Raw genomic sequence first — 22042 nt, 5'->3', positions numbered from 1 at the left:
GGGCACTGGGGAAATTGGGCAGTGATGTAAGAGCTGTAATCAAATGACTGAGCAGATTTGATGGGCCGAATGCCCTAATTCAGCTCCAATAACTTATAAGAGGAATTGTGGTTAAGGACAAGTGAGCTGATGTGGTCTGGTGCTTAAGTAGTGAATGGAGTTGGAGTGTATAATTCTATGTGTAAGGATACATCAGCCATGCCATCCATGTCTCATGTTGCTTTGCTGCAATTTTGACCATGAGCTGCACCTCTGGACTGCCGATGCTTCACTGGGTACATGGATGGGTTTGAAAGATGGTGTGGACACACTAGGGATACTGGGATATCCTGGTAGTGGCAAGTACTTTTGCCTTTGCAAATGGAAATGGAATTAATTTCCTCATGAATCTGTTTAGAAACAATGATACACTTCTGGAACAGGTCAGACTTTAACATGAGTTTTCCACCACTGCCCCACATGAGCCCTCGTTGTTGTGAAGTATCTGAAGGCAGACACCACGAGTCAGCTATAGCCTGTAAAATGAATGAAGCAGCAGTTTATTGATCAATATTGGTTATAGAGGTATGCGTGAAGGGGAGAAAGCCATTAGATTGTTCCAACAGGCATTTCAACAGTGCAATGGATCTTTAGTATGTTTATTCTACTTTTTGTATGATTACTTATTAGACCACAATTACATTATGGATTATATTCCTTTGTTTATGCGTCTAATTCTGTACTGCATTGATGCGAAAAATAAACCATACATGATCCTTGTCCCTCCTCATTCCCACCCCAACCCTGCCTCCTCCATCCTCACACCAAAATATTCTGTCCCCTACTTTGACCTTCTCAGCTTTCCATTTTTCTTATAATCAAGGCTGATAATTTATTTTTTAAAAATGCCCCAGTCATCTAATCTTATATTTCTCATTGTTTTAGGGTTGTTATGACGTACTGGTAATGGTAGTGGTAGGCTTTCGAAATCTGAAACACAAAGGGACTTGGGAGTCTTGGTTGAGGATTTTCTTAAGGTTAACCCAGGCTTAGTTCGCCGTTAGAAAAGCAAATGTAATGTTGGCATTCATTTCAAGTGGGCTGGAATACAACAGCAGCAATGTACTGCTGAGGCGTACAGAACTCTGGTCAAAACACATTTGGAATATGCAGTTTTGGGCTGCAGATCTAAGGAAGGATGTGCTGGCTTTGGAAGAGGTCCAGAGGAGGATTGCAATAATAATCCTGGGGATGAAAGGCTTCTGTACTCTATGGAGTGTAGAAGGAAGGGCGAATCCAAATGAAACTTACAGAATACTGAGGCCTATATAGAGTGAAAGACAGAGAAGGTATTTCCACCAGTAGGAGGGTCTAGGATCTGAGGTCACAGACTCTGAGTTAAGAGACAACCCTTTAGATCTGAAATAAGAAGGAGTTTCTTCAGCCAGAGAGTAGTGAATCTGTGGAACTCATTGCCTCAGAAGGCTGTGGAGGCCAAGGTCAGAAATCACACAACTCCAAGTTATCGTCCAGCATGTGTTCTGGAAACACAAGCTTTTGGAGTGTCACTGTTTCTGTAGATGTTCTGCAACACCTGAAGAAGGAGTGAGGCTTCGAAAGCTTGTGTTTTCAAATAAATCTGTTGGACTATAACCTGGTGTCATGTGATTTCTGACCTTGTCATTATGGAGGCCAAGTCATTGAGCATGTTTAAGTCAAAGGTAGCTAGATCCTTGATGAGTCAGAAGAGCAGGCAGTAGAATTGAGTTGAGAAACATATCTGCCAATTGAATGGTGGATCAGACTTGCTTGGCTGAATGGCTTATTTCTGCTCCTATATCTTATGATCTAATGATCTTACCTATAACCCAGGAGGCCTGAGTTCAAGCTCACCTGCTCCTGTGATGTGTTTCAACATCTCTGACCAGGTGGATTTAAAAGTTTCTATACTTCTCATTGTCAGTAAAACTGTCACCACTTTTGTGTTCATTACTGCATCTGATTAGTTCGTTAATCCTAAATTGTTTCTAATATTTTGACAAAAGAAACAAAGTATGCAATCTCATGCATTTATCTAGAATCACAGATGAACCCCTTCACTTCTGATTCCTCTTGAATTTTTCCACCTCTTCTATTTGAGGACATTGGTCATGATGATTATTTGATACATTTTACCCATTTCATTGATATGGTTTGAGACACTCAGATGCCTCTTCTTGAGTGCTTTGTGTCTGGACATGAATTATGCAATTAGATTTTGTTACAAAGGTCTTTTGGAAAAAGCTCTTTGAACTTGTCTTGCAAAAATTTCAGCTAAAAGGGCAATTAGTATCCTGTTGCAAGATAATGAAAGTCTGGAGGCCCATTCTGATGTGGAGGAAGTTCATTATAGCATGCATATTTTTAATAATCGAATTACGTGAACATGAGTGGTCTTATCGGCACACCTTGACCAGGATTAACTGAACACTAGTTGAAGACAGGAATCTCAAGGCCTCGATAGCTCAACAATTTATGGAGGAATGCATGCCTCTATTGACATTTGATTATTGCAATAAGTTGTTTGTGCCGAACGAGATTAGAAATAAAAATAATTACGGAATACGGGAATGATAATGTGTTTCATTGCAGCAGATCTGCATTGTGTTAATGACCTAGCTGTGTAGATCTAAATCCTGAATTATTTCATACACAGCCTGCTCAGGTCAAAGAAAGATTGACTGTTTCTTTTCAAGTAAGGTCGCCTTTTAATGCCTGCATTTTCCTTTTCCCAAGCTGAAACGTTGACATTGAATATTCAAGAAGACATTACTATGATTAATATTCAGTGCTGTTCTCTGCACAGCAGAAGGCATCATCAACAGCCCTTTGAGTACAGTAAACGTTGCTGTACTAAATTTCCCAGCAACTTTTTAAAACTATAGGCTAGCTGCTTCTGTTTGGGCCATGGTTTTTAGAAAGCTGCCTAATTGCATAATGTTAATTCTTTGACATGTTGCAGCCTGAGGAATGCTTTCCAGAAAGCTGCAGTTATTACTGATTTCAGTCTGCATAGACAATGTGTCAGTTGCACACATCAGTGTTATGCAACCTGTTTAGAGAACATCAGCTCTATTATGTACCCCAACTGACAGGTTCAGTGGTGCCTTTTCATTGGTTCTACGAGAAGCTTCCTCACTTCATTGTATGTCTCTCCATCAGTGAGTGAATAGGATAGTCTTATTTCTGTGGTGGGCAAATTATGAGAGAGTCTTCTGAGAGATGGTATTTATGATTATTTGCAAAAACGCAGTTTGATTAGAAATAGTCAGCATGGCTTTGTGAGGGGTAGGTCATGTTTCACAAGCCTTATTGAATTCTTTAAGGGTGTGACAAAGCATATCGATGAAGGTAGAGCAGTGGATGTGGTGTATATGGATTTTAGGAAGGCATTTGCTAAGGTTGCCCATGGTAGGCTCATTCACAGAGATCTGGTCTGGGATCTCTGCTCTTTGTGATCTTCCTAAAGTACTTGGATGAGGAAGTGAAAGGGGGGGGTGATTAGTAAGTCTGCCGAAGACATGGAGGTTGGTGGAGTTGTGGACAGCATGGAGGGCTGTTGTAGGCTGCAATGGGACGTTGACAGGATGAAGAGCTGGGCGAAAAAGTGGCAGATGGAATTCAACCTGAAAAAGTGTGAAGTGATTCATTTTGGAAGGTTGAATTTGAATGCAGAATATAGGGTTAATGCAGGATTCTTGGCAGTGTGGAGAAACAGAGAGATCTTGGGGTCCATGTCCATAGATCCCTCAAAGTTGCCACCCAACTTGGTAGCGTTGTAAAGATGGCATGTGGTGTGTTGGCTTTCATTGGCAGGGAGATTGTGTTTAAGAGCCGTGAGGTTATGCTGCAGCTCTATAAAACTCTAGTTAGACCTCACTTGGAATATTGTGTTCAGTTCTGGTCACCTCATGAAAGATGTGGAAGCTTTAGAGAAGGTGCAAAGGAGATTTACCAGGATGCTGCCTGGACTGGAGGGCGGGTCTTATGAGGAAAGCTTGAGGGAGCTAGGGCTTTTTTCATTGGAGCGAAGAAGGATGCGAGGTGACTAGATAGAGGTATACAAGATGATGAGAGGAATAGATAGAGTGAATACCCAGAGACTTTTTCCCATGGCGGAAATGACTATTACGAGGAACATAATTTTAAGGTGATTGAAGGAAGGTATAGGGGAGATGTCAGAGATAGTTTCTTTATATAGAGTGGTGGGTGCATGAAATGAACTGCTGGCAGTGGCAGTGGAGTCAGATACATTAGGGACATTTAAGCGACTCTTAAATAGGCACATGAATGATAGTAAAATGTAGGGTATGCAGGGCAGATTGGTCTTAGTGGGATAATAGGTCAGCACAACATCGTGGACTGAAGACCTTGTACTGTGCTGCACAGTGCTATGTTCTATATAAGAATATGTTTCTCATCTTTCTTCCTTACAATCTTTCCTTAGAATCAGAGAATCATCCAGTACAGAAGAGGCCCTTTGTTTGATCAAGTCTGCTCTGACAAAAACAATTCAAAATCTGCACTGATCCTACTTTCCAGTGCCTGGTCCATGGCTTGATTGCTATGACTTTTCAAGTGCTCATCCAAGCACTTTTTAAATTTTTTGAGATTTCCCACCTCATCTCCCCTCCTAGGGAGTGCATCCTAGAACCTCACCATCCTCTAGGTGGAAAAACCTTTTCCCAAATCCTTTCTAACCTCCTTTCCTTTCACCTTAAAGTTATGCCCCTTTGTTATTGATCATTTGGCTAAGGGAAACAGCTGCTTTTTACTTATTGTGTCCATCTCCCTCAAAACCCATTAGGTTCTGCCGCTACGCTGGCGCTTTTGAACTCAAGAAACAGTATAAGTTGGTTTGACATTTTAAGGAGGTGTCGGCTACTGGCTGCACTGAGCTAAGATGTATTTCAGACAGGCAAAGATTCTAATTTTACAAAGGTTCATTCACTTATAACGCTGAACACAAACCCTACTGCCATCTAGGACTGTGTTCTCTTCAATCAAACTATCAACATCATTTTTATAAACCCCAGTTTATTTCTAACAGTAGAATTTATTTGTTCAAATGCTTTTTTTCAGGTTACGTCTGTGTATGAAAAAGGTGGAATAGAAAGTATCCCTGTAATGGAGTGGTTGGTTGAACGATGTCATTTCTACAGGATCTATCTGCTGCCTGTCTTTGTAAATTTCAGGTTGGCCACCTTATAAAATTCTTCAAAAACTGAAATAAAATGAGAAGGTCCTCGAAAAATGTAATGCACCTGGCATCTGTGGAGAGAGAAACAGTTAGCACTCCAAAAGGTCATCATAGACTTGAAATATAATTGGGAAGGCAAATAGCTTTTATTACTAAGAGTTTGGAGTTTAAAACCTGGGATGTTTTTATACAACTGTACAACATGTTGGTGAGGCTGCGCCTGGAGTTCTGTACAAGTTTTGCTCCACGTATTTAAGAAAGGGTGTACTGGCATAGGAGGAATTTTAAAAGAAGTTCACTTGGCTGATAACAAAATGTGAGGCTGGATGAACACAGCAGGCCAAGCAGCATCTCAGGAGCACAAAAGCTGACGTTTCGGGCCTAGACCCTTCATCAGAGAGGGGGATGGGTGACGGTTCTGGAATAAATAGGGAGAGAGGGGGAGGCGGACCGAAGATGGAGAGAAAAGAAGATAGGTGGAGAGAGTATAGGTGGGGAGGTAGGGAGGGGATAGGTCAGTCCAGGGAAGAAGGACAGGTCATGGAGGTGGGATGAGGTTAGTAGGTAGGAGATGGGGGTGCGGCTTGGGGTGGGAGGAAGGGATGGGTGAGAGGAAGAACAGGTTAGGGAGGCAGAGACAGGTTGGACTGGTTTTGGGATGCAGTGGGTGGAGGGGAAGAGCTGGGCTGGTTGTGTGGTGCAGTGGGGGGAGGGGACGAACTGGGCTGGTTTTGGGATGCGGTGGGGGAAGGGGAGATTTTGAAGCTGGTGAAGTCCACATTGATACCATTAGGCTGCAGGGTTCCCAAGCGGAATATGAGTTGCTGTTCCTGCAACCTTCGGGTGGCATCATTGTGGCACTGCAGGAGGCCCATGATGGACATGTCATTTAAAGAATGGGAGGGGGAGTGGAAATGGTTTGCGACTGGGAGGTGCAGTTGTTTGTTGCGAACCGAGCGGAGGTGTTCTGCAAAGCAGTCTCCAAGCCTCCGCTTGGTTTCCCCAATGTAGAGGAAGCCACACCGGGTGCAGTGGATGCAGTATACCACATTGGCAGATGTGCAGGTGAACCTCTGCTTAATGTGGAATGTCATCTTGGGGCCTGGGATAGGGGTGAGGGAGGAGGTGTGGGGGCAAGTGTAGCATTTCCTGCGGTTGCAGGGGAAGGTGCCGGGTGTGGTGGGGTTGGAGGGCAGTGTGGAGCGAACAAGGGAGTCACGGAGAGAGTGATCTCTCCGGAAAGCAGGCAGGGGTAGGGATGGAAAAATGTCTTGGGTGGTGGGGTCGGATTGTAGATGGCGGAAGTGTCGGAGGACTTGGCTGATCCCTGGATGAAGGGGTTGACTTATCAAGAATGACTAAACAGGTTAGGCCTTTCTTCATTGGCATTTAGAACACCCAGGGTGATCTTTTCGAAACATGCAAGGTTCTGATGGAGGTTGTTAGGGTGGATGTTGAGTGGAGGGGTGACATTGTTACACAATAAGGGGGCACTCATTTAAAACTGAGATGTGAGGAATTTCTTTTCCCAGATGGTCGTGAATATCTGGAATTTTCAACTACAGAGAGTTGTGAGGCTAGATCAATGAAGGTGTTTAAAAAGGATGTAGATAGATTTTTTAAATATCAGGGATTTAAGGGCTATGAGGAGCTGACACAAAACAAGACTTGAGGCCTGAGCAGATCACCCAGAATTTTGTTGAAAGGCAGGAAGGAAGTATAAGGAGCCTAAAGGCCTACTCGTCCTACTGTTTCTTATGTTATGTATATATTAATTCTGCTTTGGTAATTCATGCTTTCTTGGCTCAACTGTAATGTGATGGATTGAATCGCACTTCTGTTGTGGAGTCCAACATTGTTTATTGTGTTGTTGTCCCTGAATAAAAATTGAACATTCTCGAAAGGCGGTGTAATGAGTCCAGCTGATGGTAATACTGGACAAGTCAGAAACCAAAGTGAGACCTGGCTTGATAAAACATCAGCTTTATTTTAGTTGCCCAGAGGCTGCCAATGTACCTTCAACAAAAGAACATCAGAGTTTATTATACACAAAAGAAAAAGAAACAATCTATTTTACACTGTACTAGAACTATCTGAAACAGTTTTATTATAAATATTAGAAATAAAGATTCAAACCTTTTATCCTCAGCAACACCTCACAATTGCTGAGACCTCATTCCTCCTTCATTTGATGGCATCAGACCAGCAGGAAAGCTGACATTTCGGGCCTAGACCCTTCTTCAGAAATTTCTGAATACGTCAGCCTTCCTGCTCCTCTGATGCTGCTTGGCCTGCTGTGTTCATCCAGCTGTACACCTTGTTATCTCCTTTTCCAAGGTTTTTGTTTCTAGGAATATAGGAACAAGAGTAGAACATTCAGCCCATCAAGCCTTGTCCCGAATTTAGTTTGATCATGGATGATCAAACAATGCTTTTTATTCATGCTATCCCCATAAGAACCTAAGAAAGTAGGAGCAGGAGTAGGCAGTTCAACTCCTTGTTCCTGCTGCATCATTCAAAACAATCATCTCCTCTGGGCCTCAATTCTACTGTCCTGCTGGCTCCCCTCAGGTCATTGTGGATAAATGTGAGGTTATCTATTTTGATGGTAAAAGCAGAAAGGCAGATTACTATCTGAATGGTTATAAATTGAGAGAGGGAATATGCAATAAGACCTGGGTGTCCACATACACCAGTTATACAAGGTAGACATGAAAGTGTGGCAAAGTGGTAAGGAAGGCAAATGAGATCTTGGCCTTCAGAGAGAAAGGATTTGAGTATAGGAACAGGGATAGCTTGCTGCAATTATACAGGACCTTGGTGAGACCACAGCTGGACTTTCACAGATCTCCTTATCTGGGGAAGGATGCCCTTGTTATAGAGACTGTGTAGTGAATATTTACTAGACTGATTCTTGGGATAGCAGGACAGACATTTGAGCAGAAGTTGAATCAGCTAGGATTATATTAACTGGAGTTCAAAAGAATGAGGGGCAACTCATAGAAACCTAATAAATTTGAACAGGACGAGACAGCGTTGATGCAGGAAGATGTCCCCAATGGTGGGGGAGTCTAGAATCAGGGGTCACAGTCAAAAGATTTGGGGAAACCATTTAGGACTGAAATGAAGAGAAATTTCTTCACCTAGAGACTGGTGAGCTTGTGGAATTCGCTAACACAAAAAGCAATCAAGGCCAAAACACAGTATGATTTCTAGGGGACTTAACTATAGCACCTGGGGCTAAAAGGATCAAAGGATATGGCGAAAAGCTTCTCCCTTGAGAGGGCAGAGAAACAAAAGAGTCTCGAGGGGCAATGTTTTCACACAGAGGGTAATGCATGTCTGGAACAGGCTGCCAGAGGTCGTGATGGAGTCATGTACAGTTTCAGCATTTAAGAAACATTTGGATGGTAAATGGATGGGATAGGTTTGATATTGACCAAACAGAGGCAAATGGGACGAGATTAATTGTGAAAACAGTGCAGCAAGGACAAGTTGGCCCAAAGGTCCTGTTTCTGTGCTGGAAATCTTTATGACTCTATGACTGTAAGTAGAAACAGGTTAGTTAGGAGGATGATCAACCAATATAATAATCAATGGAAGACCAGGCTTGAAGGGCTGTATGCCTCCTCCTATTTTCCATGTCTCCATAATTCTATCAACCGCTAACTTAAATATATTCAAAGACAGAACTTCCACAGCCCTCTACGGTAAAGCATTCCAAACAGTCACAGCTCTCTGAGTAAAAACATTTCTCATTTTGGTCCTAACTGGCATCCCTCTTAATTTTAAATTGTGGCCCTTGATTCTACACTCCTCAACCAGGGAAACATCTTAATTGAATCTACTTGTTCTGTCCCTTTAAGTAGAGTCATAGAGTCATAGATTTGGATAGCATGGAAACAGATCCTTTGGTCCAACTCATCCATGCCAACCAGATGTCCAAAATTAATCTAGTCCTATTTGCCAGCATTTGGTTCATGTCCCTCTAACCCCTTCCTATTCATATATCCATCCAGATGCCTTTTAAATATAATTGTACCAGCCTCCACCACTTCCTCTGGCAATTCATTCTACACACGCACCACCCTATGTGTGAAAAAGTTGCCCTTTTGATCCCTTTTAAATCTTTCCCCTCTCACCTTAAACAAATTCCCTGTAATTTATCCCCTGTACCCTGGGGATAAGACCTGTTTTGTAGGTTTCAATTAGATCTTATCACATTAAGTTTCACACCATCTAAGAGATACTCTGTACACCCATTCCTCTGACCAAAGTGAAATACCTCACATCTTCCCACATTATATTCCATCTGTTATGTTCTTACCCCATTCCCCAGCTGAAAACCGTATTATATCCTCCTCGTATCATACATTCCAGTTCAGCTTGTATCATCTGTAAACTTGGAAAGGTTATATTTGGAGATGAAAGATGTGGTTTATGGTTCCTATTTACTGGAGAAGTTAGTTTTGGAAAAACTATTGATACCACTGTACTGAAGGTTGCACAGCAACACTTTCTAGACTTATTTTTCTGTTTTATCCCTGTCAACCTTGTTGCCTTGTCTGCCCCTGCATGATTCTCCCATCTCTGTCTTTTTGCTCCTTTAAAATCCTTTTTAGGACCTTCCTGTTATTGGTCACCTGACCTAATGCATCCATATATGGCTTGGTATCAGACTTTATTTACTTATGGAACAAAAACAGAGTTGCTAGAAAAGCTCAGCCGATCTGGCAGCACCTGTGGAGAAAACTGAGTTAACGTTTCAGGTCAAGTGACCCTTCCTCAGAACTGAGTTCTGAGTACTGAGGAAGGGTCACTGGACCCGAAACATTAACTCTGTTTTCTCCTCCACAGATGCTGCCAGACCTGCTGAGCTTTTCCAGCAACTCTGTTTTTGTTCCTGATTTACCGCATCCACAGTTCTTTTGGTTTTTACTTACCTATGCTCTTGTGAAACACCTTGGGACATTTTACTCCTTTAAATTGCTACGTAAATGCCATTTTTTGTGGATGGAATTATTTTTCAGGAAGAATAAAACAATTGGGAGAGTCATAAACTTTGCAAATTAACATTTGTGCCTAAATTGTACTATTGTATTGTTTTGATAGGGAGTCTGAGTGAAGTCCACTGGGATGAAACAGATCAGTAGCTGTTCTGAAGCTTTCTGGTGTGGTCTAAATACTTCCTTTGTGTAGATCGAAGATAAGGATTCCTTCTTCATTCCGCATTGGGAAAGTTGTCATTGTTCCTGAATCTCTTTTCTTTCCTCTCTTTGCAAAATCCTATTTACAGGCTAAGGGATATCCAATCATTGCCAGGCAACAATTATTTTGTGCTCTTCCCAAATCTGAGCTGGATGACAAGTGGCCGCATTAAATTTGAATAAGGCATAGGATGTTCAAATAGCCGAGTCTGATCGGTGAACCTGCCTACTTCACTTGCTGTAGGTTAAGTGAAACCCTAATATCTCCAATTTGTACTATGTTTCAGGGCAGCTAGGTTGAAAAGTTCATTGAAATTGTTTGAAGATTTTGATAATTCAATAAGTAGCAGAAAGCAATGCCTTAAAAAATTGGAAGTTGCAGAGATTGATTTCCTGGCTAGGCTTTTCCTTTGCTATCTTTTTGCTGTTACTAATATACATTCTTTTTCCAGACGTTGGAAAGCTTTTAATGTTTGGAAAGTCAACATTCGTAACTTAAAGACCAGCAACAGCAGGTATTTTTTTTTAATCATTCATAGAATGTCAGAACCACTGGCTAGGCCAGCATTTATTATCCATTCATAGCTGTCCAGAATGTAGAAATGTTAATAGTTTGGAGTGATTTTGAGAGAAGCTATTTGCTGATTTATTTTAAAAAATGTGTATTGTCATTTGACCTGGAAGCAGTACAATATGGAAAATATATAATTTCTTTAAAAAGCCTGTTGAATATGTAAATATTTATAAAACTGTTTGGACGGGACTTTCAAGAATTTGCATCAATTGTAATCTGCTTGGATAAAAAGAATTGCTTGTCCACATCACCTGTGAACCCTTGACCTGGAAGCAACACCAGCAGGAAAAGAATGTTATGGTAGAAGATGTGTGGCTAGAAAACACAAAAGCCAGCTGCAGACAGAAATGGGCGATACAGCAAAGGAATTGGAAGGTGAAGGTAATCAATACACAGAGGCAGACACAAAGAGAAAGCAGACAGAAAGAGAAACAGAAAGAATGCTTATGAAGAGAAGGAGCAAATCCCTCTCAGGAAGACGTCAGCTTTTCTGTTTAGAAGAAAAGAAGACAGGACTCCTTGGAGAGAGGTAGTAGGAACTGCCAATGCTGGAGAATCTGAGATAACAAGGTGCAGGATGAACACAGCGGGCCAAGCAGCATCAGAGGAGCAGAAATGCTGACGTTTCGGGTCTGGACCCTTCTTGCCACTGTGCTGCCCCCAAAGCAAAGACGCCCAGCATGGGGCCCGAACCCATGACCCTGAGATTAAGAGTCTTTTGGGCAATCTCTGTCTAATTCTTCTGCTAGTTACTTTGCACAATGCCCCTTGGCTATTAACCTTTCTGCCAAGGGAAATAAGTCTTCTCTATCTGCTTGATTCAGGCCCCTCATAACTTGCTTTATGCAGTTATACTTCACATCAAATTTTTCTGTTCCAAAAAAATCAGCCTGTTCTTTTCAAACTTTCCTTATGGCTAAAATTCTCCATTTCTAACAATATCCAAAAACAAAACTTTAAGATGGAAAGTAAAGCCTTCACTTTGCCTCAGCTCTGCCCTCTGAAAAGTCTTCTCTATCTAAGCATTTCTTTCCTTTTTTTACATTCCCATCTTCACTTATGGATTCTGTTTTTGTTTGCCAGGATGATTATTATGAAGCAACTGTTTTTTGCTGATGAAATCTTTCGACGTTGCCTATATTATATCCGCGCTTTGTGTGAAAATGCCAGCTCTAGCAACGGAGGTCTGGGAACTGGTGAAAATGCCATTGTCTTTGTGAAGGTATGTCTGCTAATTGTGTATCTCTGTTGCTTCTTCATAAGAAAGTTCAAACCTCATACCAGGGGCTTAAGCACAAAATCCAGGCTGACGTTCCCTGCCTATTACAGCATTGAGGGAGCATTGCAAGCAGCAGAGATGCTGCTTTTCAGATAAGACCTCAAACTGAATGAGACTCAGATGGGCAAAAAAGAAAGGAATACCGAAGGAGTTATAGCTTAGTAGTACCACAACTTGATATCATGTAGTGTGGATTGAATTGGTAAAGACTGGCACCTATGATGGTGGGAACCTCTGGAAGAGATGATGGATAATCGCTTGGCACTCCAAACTTGGACACTTCTCCGCATTGTTGTGTAAAAGAGAGAAAAAGATGAGCTAAACATCTTGAATCCAGTGATCCTTCATCAGATCAGTTTTTTTTTCATTATTCATTCATGGGACAAGAACACCTCTGGCTATGCAGCATTTATTGTCCATCCTTAATTGCCCAGAGGGCAGTTAAAAGCCAATCACATTAGTATGGGTCTGGAGTCACATGTAGACCAGACCAGGTAAGGACAACAGTTTCCTTCCCTAAAGGATATTAGTGAGCCAGATGGGTTTTTCCCGACAATCAACAATGGATTCACAGCCATTGTTAGATTCTTAATTCCAGATATTTATTGAATTCAAATTCCATCATCTGGCATGGCAGGATTCAAACCCAGGTCCCCAGAACATTAGTGATAATGGGAACTGCAGATGCTGGAGAATCCAAGATAATAAAATGCGAGGCTGGATGAACACAACAGGCCCAGCAGCATCTCAGGAGCACAAAAGCTGACGTTTCGGGCCTAGACCCTTCATCAGAGGGTCTGATGGAGGGTCTAGGCTCGAAACGTCAGCTTTTGTGCTCCTGAGATGCTGCTGGGCCTGCTGTGTTCATACAGCCTCACATTTTATTATCCCCAGAACATTATCTGGATTAACAGTCCAGCGATAATACCGCTAGGCCATTGTCTCCCCCGTTGGGCACCAGGAGGAGATTGAAGTGTATCGTCCTCTTAGTACTTTTGACTGAAAGTGCATGCATATGCTTCATCCTTCTATTTTGCGCTGATGGGTAGGGCTCCCCATCATTAAGGATGGAGATATATGAGAAGCTTCTTCCTCCTCCACCTGCTAGTTGTTCAAATGTCCACCACTACTGTTCTGGAGTTAAACAAAGGTAATTATGAAGGCATGAGGACAGATTTGGCCCAGCAGATTCAAAGGCCTTTGGGCCGGGCATGAAGACTAAATGGCAAGATCAATGATGTGTGGTGGCAGATTTTGAAGGAGATTTTTAATTCCTCCTAACTGTAATAAATTGCAAAGATGACTGGCAGGCCGAAAGAAACTTCTAAAGTTCAACAAAGAGTTACAAAAAAAATAAAATGAGCAAAGGTAAATTACTGAAGTAAACTAACACAAACATAAAAGCAGATACCAAAATTTCCGTAACAATATTCTGTAAGAATGGACAAGCATATGGACGTACATGGAATAGTGTAGGTTAGATGGGCTTCAGATCGGTATGACAGGTCGGCACAACATCGAGGGCCGAAGGGCCTGTACTGTGCTGTAATGTTCTATGTTCTATGTTCTAATATAAAAGAGAAATGAATATTGGCCCATTGGAGAACAAGACTGGGGAAATAATGTTGAGGAACACAGGCATGGTGAGGATGCTAAATTAATATTTTGTATCAGTGTTCATGATGGAGAATGTCAGTACCATCCCAATAGTATCAGGTGATGCAGAGGTTGTAGAAAGGGAGGAACTTAGAACAATCGTCATCACTGGGGAAAAATTATCGAGCTAACTATTGGGATCAAAGTCAGAGAAGTCCCCAGGGCCTGATGGCCTACATCCAAGGCTTTTAAAGGAAGCAGCAGCAGAGATAGTGGATCCATTTGTTATTATATTCCAAAATTTCCTTGTTGAGGGAAAGATTTCAATGGATTGGATAAATGTTAATATAATGCCCATAACAGCTCACTGCACAATAGTTATTTTATTGATTCACGGGTTCAGCAGCAGACTTGATCACTCTATTTCCGAAGAATACTTCAAAAAATTGTCCAGAGGGAAGAAAGAACAATGATGAAACGTTAATGAGTAAAGGAATTATCATTAATGTAAAACCCAGTTAATACTCAAAATGACACACAAGAACTGTAGATGTCTTATTAACAGGCCTGGTGCTTTGTTTCACCTTTGTTCACTAATAGTAACTCCATGAATAGGCTGTTGGCCTACATGTCATTTCATACTTTCCTTCCCCACCCAACCCTAAACCTTCACTACTCCTTCTGCCATCCACATGAAGAGCTGGAGATCCACATTTGCCACCTTGACATCCTATTTGATAATAAACTGAGCTTGTGGCCCTATGTTCTCTCCATCACCATGACCACCAACATCCACCTCCCATTATTGTCTATTTCCACCCCTTCTTCAACATATCTGCTATTGAAATAATCATTTGCGCTTTCGTTACTTCATGACCACTGCACTCCATTGCTCTGCTCCCAATTTTCACATCCTATAACCTTGAATTCAGCTACTCATTTCCGTGTTCACCCAATGATCCTTTGCCATGTGGCTCGTATTAGCATGCTGTAAGTTAAAACACAAGCAATAGGGTTTTGGGTGACTTCAAGTTTCTGGACTATAGAAATTTGGAAGGTTGACCAGGCATGCATTGGAATAGTCAAGATTAGATTACCTAATGTGGAAACAGGCCCTTTGGCCCAACAAGTTCGCACCACCCATTGGAACATCCCACCCAGACCCATCCCCCCATAACCCTCACACCCCTGAACACAACAGGCAATTTAGCTTGGCTGATCCACCTAGCCTGCACATCTTTGGACTGTGGGAGGAAACTGGAGCACTCGGAGGAAACCTACCCTGACAGGGGGAGAATGTGCAAACTCCACACAAACAGTTACCGGAGGCTGGAATTGAACCTGGGTCCCTGGTGCTGTGAGGCTGCAGTGTTAACCACTGAGCCACCGTGCCGCCCCAAGTCTAAAGATAGCCAAGACATGAGGAGTGTTTCAACAGAGGAAAGAATGAGGCAATGAAATAGGCATGTTACAGAGGTATCTCTCTTGAAAGCGTACCTCAGGTTCAAGCATGGCACTGAAGTTGCAAATTGTCTGGTTCAGCCTCAGGCAGTTCGTTGTCAGAGAGAGAAATGGTGTCAGCCTCTAGAGTGTGGAGCTTATGATGGAAAACAAAAGCAGTGACTTCAGTCTTCCGTATGTTTAAGTGAAGTAACTTTCTGCTCATATTGTAATGGTTTGTCAATAAGCAGCCCAGCCATTTTGAGCAGTAGGAGGGTTAGGACAGAGGGTGGTAAGGTTGAGCTAGATGCATATGTGTGAAAACTGACATGCTTTTTGGAATGATATCATTGACTGGCAGCATACAGATAAGAAACAGAGAGGGTCCTGTAGGCCAGCCGAACTCATGTTCATCATCCGGATGAGAATCTATTGACAGCCATTCACTTGCGTGTGGATATTTCAAACCAGGTGCGTGCTGCCCCACCCAGACAGGTGACCGTGGAGAGACGTTGGAGGATTGCATAATGAATTGTGTCAATGTTGTGAAGGACAATAGGGCATAGAATGCCCTTTGTTAAGGGCCATTTCAATACTGTGATGTGGATAGAAACCTGATTGGAAGGATTTGAACATGGAAATGGAAAGTACGGTGGCTCAGTGGTCAGCACTACTGCCTTACAGCGCTAGGGACCTGGGTTTTATTCCAGCCTCAGGTGACTGTGTGGAGTTTGCACATTCTTCCTGTGTCTGTGTGGGCTTCCTCCAGGTGCTCCAGTTTCCTCCCACGGCCCAAGGATGTGCACGTGGTTTGGCCATGCTAAATCGCCCACAGTGCCTAGGAATGTACAGGCTAAATGGGTTAACCATGGAAAATGCTGTATAGTGGAGTAGATCTAGCAGGGTTGCTCTTTGGGGGGTCAGTGTGGACTTGATGGACTGAATGGCCTGGTTCCACACTGTAGGGATTGTATGGTTCTTTGAAAAGATGGGCACATATTTGGGAAGGAACAGCACATTTTTTGACTTTGATGAAAAAAGGGACCTTGGAGACAGGCCATTTGTTTGCAAGAATGATGGGGTCAAGAGTCATTTTCTTCGAGAGGTGATGGTGGCAGATTTTGAAGGAGAAAAGGATAGAACATGAGGAGAGAACTATCGTCAATTTACAAGAGAACCAGTAGCCAGTAGCCTATGAGAAATAAGGAAGAAAGGAACAGCAACAATGGGCAAGATGAGCTTGTAAATGGATAAAGGGAGACAGCAAAGAAACTAAAGAAAGAAATACGTTCAGGACTAGAAACTTTAGAGGGTGATTGTGGACCCAGGGAGGAATGGAAATGATTGAATTGTCTCAATCTTCATGAGAAATAGAAACATGAGCTCCTCACATTTGTTCTTGGAGGCAATGGTGGAGAGGCTTCAGAAGGCAGCTTGCCATGGGAGAAAGATGCCAAGGGTACACTTTGCATCTGGGATGACTGTGGAGTGATGAACACCTTTCTCGAATGAGAACAGGACCCAATGAATCTTTGTGTTCTCCATCCCGATACAGCAGTGAATGACCAGACCATTGTCTGCCACTTTGTTCAGGCCTGTGTTCCTTAAACCTCAGAGAAAGCAGGCAGACACTGTACTGGGTATGACCAGACTGAGAGAGAGTAATTGTTTTATTGGGGACTATAATGTCAAAGTTGGAGGTGTGGGTACAGGAGTCAATCAATGGGTACAGAAAGATAAAGAAGGCTGGAAAGCTGGTGACGGCGAGCACGAGGGGGCATAGCTTTAAATTGAGGGGTGAAAGATATAGGACAGATGTCAGGTAGTTTCTTTACTCAGAGAGTAGTAAGGGAATGGAACGCTTTGCCTGCAACGGTAGTAGATTCGCCAACTTCAGGTACATTTAAGTCGCCATTGGATAAGCATATGGATGTACATGGAATAGTGTAGGTTGGATGGGCTTGAGATCGGTATGACAGGTCGGCACAACATCGAGGGCCGAAGGGCCTGTACTGAGCTGTAATGGTCTATGTTCTATGTAAATAGGAATTTGAGAGTCCAGTTTGAATTGAATTGGGAATACTTTGTTTTTCTAGATGTGGATATGTTTAGGATGATGGAGAAAGTGAAAAGATCACATCCAACCGTCTGTTCTCCAAACTGCACCTCTAATCTGAGAGAGTGAACGCTGTCTGAGATGATTCTGTGGAATTTTTATCATCAATTTTATGTTTTTCACTTTCAGTTGGACAAAACAAATACCTACTCGTGTGAGGAGTTTGCTGAAATCCAGTCCGAACAGTGTAACTATGCATTGAAGCAGCTTTGTGAACTCAGATACAAAATCATTCAGTCTGTCAAAGAAACCTGTCTGGAGGTAATTATGCTGCTTGTAATCACCTTCTTGCCCTGGCTTCAACTTGTAAACTGCAACTAGTTGTAAGTCCCTTTGGAAAAGCTGTGCAATATAAACAGAAAAGACAGTGAACGGCTCCAGAGGTCAGTAAGGACGTTGCAATCAGTTGTGACTCAGGCAGTTTATCCACAGCAAGTTAGTCTCAATAAAAAGCATAGGAATAGGTCAACTAGTCCCTGCATAATAAAGTGTGGGGCTGGATGAACACAGCAGGCCAAGCAGCATCTCAGGAGCACAAAAGCTGACGTTTCGGGCCTAGACCGACTGCATCTGCAATTCCCATTATCACTGATACAACTAGTCCCTGCAGTTTGTTCTTCCATTCTATCACAGCTTACTAGGCTCAATTTGCTCTTTTTGATTTGTACCCCTTACTTAATAAAATAGTTAATTAAAAAACAGAGGCCATCAAGAATATCCTTTTTTAATGGGCCAAATGCTGGCAAATAAGACTCGATTAATTTCGAATATCTGGTCAGCAAAGATGTGTTTCACTGAGGGGTATGTTTCTGTGCTGTACATCTCTATGATTCTATGACTAACTCCAATAGGTGATCCAGGAGACACTTTATTAGGTTAAAGTATGGAGATAGGAACAAGGTTGGGCCATTTGGCCTATTGAACCCATTCCACTACTCAACACGATTATGACTGATCATCTATCTCAATACTTATACATGTTTGCCCCTAGCCATATCCTTTGATACAGAAATCTAGAAGTCCAGAAATTCAGGGATGTGTCCTCCACTGGTAGTGGTAGAAAATTCCACAGGGTCAACTCGTCAAAGTGAAAAATTTCTTCACATCACAGCCTTAAAGGTCTACTCTATATCCTAAGGCCTTAGACCAGATGGGAATGCAGATTTGAGGTGACAATCAGATCAACTATGATCTTATTGAATGACAGAGCAGCTCCAGGGTTTGAATAGTGATAATGGGAACTGCAGATGCTGGAGAATCCAAGATTATAAAATGTGAGGCTGGATGAACACAGCAGGCCAAGCAGCATCTCAGGAGCACAAAAGCTGACGTTTCGGGCCTAGACCCTTCATCAGAGAGGGGGATGGGGAGAGGGAACTGGAATAAATAGGGAGAGAGGGAGAGGCGGACCGAAGATGGAGAGAAAACAAGATGCGTAGAGAGGAGAGTACAGGTGAGGAGGTAGGGAGGGGATAGGTCAGTCCAGGGAAGATGGACAGGTCAAGGAGGTGGGATGAGGTGGTAGGTAGGAAATGGAGGTGCGGCTTGAGATGGAGGAAGGGATGGGTGAGAGGAAGAACATGTTAGGGAAGCAGAGACAGGCTGGGCTGGTGTTGTGATGCAGTGGAGGAAGGGGGGATTTTGAAGCTTGTGAAGTCCACATTGATACCATTGGGCTGCAGGGTTCCCAAGCGGAATATGAGTTGCTGTTCACCTGCACATCTGCCAATGTGGTATATTGTATCCATTGCACCCGGTGTGGCTTCCTTTACATTGGGGACACCAAACGGAGACTTGGGGACCACTTTGCAGATCACCTCCGCTCAGTTTGCAACAAACAACTGCACCTCCCAGTCGCAAACCATTTCAACTCCCCCTCCCATTCCTCAGATGACATGTCCATCATGGGCCTCCTGCAGTGCCACAATGATGCCACCCGAAGGTTGCAAGAACAGCAACTCATATTCCGCCTGGGAACCCTGCAGCCATATGGTATCAATGTGGACTTCACAAGCTTCAAAATCCCCCCTTCCCCCACTGCATCCCAAAACCAGCCCAGCCTGTCTCTGCTTCTCTAACCTGTTCTTCCTCTCACACATCCCTTCCTCCACCTCAGCCGCACCTCCATTTCCTACCTACCACCTCATCCCGCCTCCTTGATCTGTCCATCTTCCCTGGACTGACCTATCCCCTCCCTACCTCCTCACCTATACTCTCCTCTCTACCTATCTTCTTTTCTCTCCATCTTCGGTCCGCCTCCCCCCTCTCCCTATTTATTCCAGAACTCTCTCCCCTTCCCCCTCTCTGATGAAGGGTCTAGGCCCGAAACGTCAGCTTTTGTGCTCCTGAGATGCTGCTTGGCCTGCTGTGTTCATCCAGCTCCACACTTTTGTTATCCAGGGTTTGAATAGCCTGCTCCTGCCCCTAAATCATATGTGACGCCTTCTTCTAGATCCTCCATCTTTTGAAACTCAGTCAAACATTGATAATAGACTCAGCTATAATAGGAAACCCTGGGAAAGTGAAACAAACAGGTAACATTTCTTTCACTGCTAGATAACCTGTCAATCATGGCACTTTAGGAGGAGATAACATTTTTCTTTCTCAAGTGAAAGTTTCTTTTGTCATTTTGAAAGGACCAAAACATTTAAATAACTTCAGCTGACAACATGAGAGACCAAAAGGAATTTTCCTTACTTCAGTTTGAAAATGTAAGGCAAATATTCCCCCAAAATTAATGGAAAGGCAATTTTAATATATATTCTTTGTACTTCTTCTTAATTAACTCTGCAGAAAGCCAAAGTGGAGGGATTTGGTAATGTATTCCCAGCAGAACATGCTGATTCATCTGAGAGGTCAACATTTACTGAAATTATAGAGCCGAGACCACTCCTTGCAGTGTTCTTCAAGTTCCTGAAGCTAGTGGACTACCTGTTTCAGGAGCTAATCTGTCGCCTGGTTAAAACTGCGGTCCAACTATTACTGGATGCCCTGACAGATTCATACATGGAGATCTCAACAGATGAGAAAAGAAATGAGGAATTACTGAGGTAAGGAGTGAAAGCTTAGTCTCTATTGCTTCTGACTGTTGAGGTTGTTAGCAAGTAGAACATAAGAATTGGGTTAATGGTTTTGTACTCAAATTGGAGGAGATCCTTTGGTGCAGTGTTGACATCTTTAACTTTGAACAAGAAGCTATGTGTTAACATCAGATCCCAGGTTGTGTTCATAATGGGGCCAAACAGGGTGATTACCAGACCAAAAATCCTTCCAATATCTACAATAAGTGTGAAAGTCTCCTTGTTAACTGTCCTAACCACAGAGGAAATTTGCAAACCATGTGGCAGGAGCAATTGAAAGGAAGCCCATGGCCCAGTCCTTAAATTCATGGATGGTAGAAGGGATGGATAGACTCTAATTGAAGGGAAGTGATTCTAACATGAAACTAAACTGGGTCTTCAGCTATTCATTGGTTTCATTAATGACTGCAGATGTGGGTTAGCTCAGTCAGTTACATTGATACAGTGTAGTGTAGGATGATATGTATGTCATGTTGCACATGTTGTGGTAGATCATGGAGGCAATATTGCCCATTACTTGGCATAAAATAGTACTCTTCAAGCTAGATAACTGCTTATTTCTCTTCAACTGAAAGGTTAATTATGGTCCCTCAAGGGTTCTGGCTAATTACCCTTACTCAATTGATGGCAGTTTAAAAATCACAGTTTTCCCATTTATAACAGAAATTATACAAAATATTTTCTCTCTGAGAGTAATCAGTCTTTGGAACTCTCCCTGAAGAGGTAGCAGAGTCTACTCAAGTAGGCCCCTTGAATATTTTAAAGACAGAAGTAGAAAGATTCCTGTGAAGCAAAGGAGTGAAAGGTTATTATGGGCAAGTGGGAATGTGGTTTTGAGGTTACAATCAGATCAGGCATGATCTTATTGAATAGCAGATCTGGCTTGATGAGCTGCATGGTTTAAGTTGTATGCTCACGTGGAAAAGCATCAGAGAGCCAATGATACAGTAGCAAAATACTGAGAGTAATGTAAATCTGAAATAAAAGCCAAAATGTTGGAAATACTCAACAGGTCTGGCAGCATCTGTGCAGACAGAAACCATAGTTAATGGCTCAGATTTGCATCTTTGAGATGAGAAGCAGGAGCTGAGAATTTTCTATGATCCTGGCTCTCTCTCTCTCAAAGGAGCATGCACAGTTTGGAAATTGACCTGCCTCCACTTGAAGCAGGCCTGAGGTGGCATTGTCAACAGGTGGATACTGAGACTGGCATGTTGGAAGGTCCACCCTCATTAAATACCGAACTAGTTCTCAAAATTTCTGTTATAGTCAATTCCCCCCATGCACCCTGTGCATCTTTTATACCACCATGACCATTCCATACACGTCATTCCCTTTCTAACTCCCCACATCCCAACATACCTCCCCTGCCCATTCTTCCAGTATTCCTGAAGGACTGAACAAACAAACCCTGTAAAAAGATAGACAAACAGGAGGCTGGAAAAACACAGCAAGCCAGGCAGCATCTGGAGGAGGAGAAGTCAGTGTTTCAGGTATTATCTTTCTTCAGGAATGGATGTGGGGGTACGGGC

General features: G+C 42.7%; 1 protein-coding gene across 1 annotated transcript in view; it reads left to right on the top strand.

Moving 5' to 3' along the window:
* Positions 1-22042, top strand: part of LOC125452334 (dynein axonemal heavy chain 6-like) — a 920763-nt gene that overhangs the window by 141616 nt on the left and 757105 nt on the right. The window contains exons 7-11 of the mRNA XM_059645527.1: positions 5101-5213; positions 10878-10940; positions 12083-12221; positions 17560-17691; positions 20224-20480. Of these exons, the coding sequence (XP_059501510.1) occupies positions 5101-5213; positions 10878-10940; positions 12083-12221; positions 17560-17691; positions 20224-20480 (704 nt within the window). The remainder of the gene's footprint in view (positions 1-5100; positions 5214-10877; positions 10941-12082; positions 12222-17559; positions 17692-20223; positions 20481-22042) is intronic.

Source organism: Stegostoma tigrinum, chromosome 4 (assembly GCF_030684315.1).
Source record: "Stegostoma tigrinum isolate sSteTig4 chromosome 4, sSteTig4.hap1, whole genome shotgun sequence".
NCBI lineage: Eukaryota > Metazoa > Chordata > Chondrichthyes > Orectolobiformes > Stegostomatidae > Stegostoma > Stegostoma tigrinum.
This window is presented reverse-complemented; position numbering and strand designations above follow the sequence as displayed.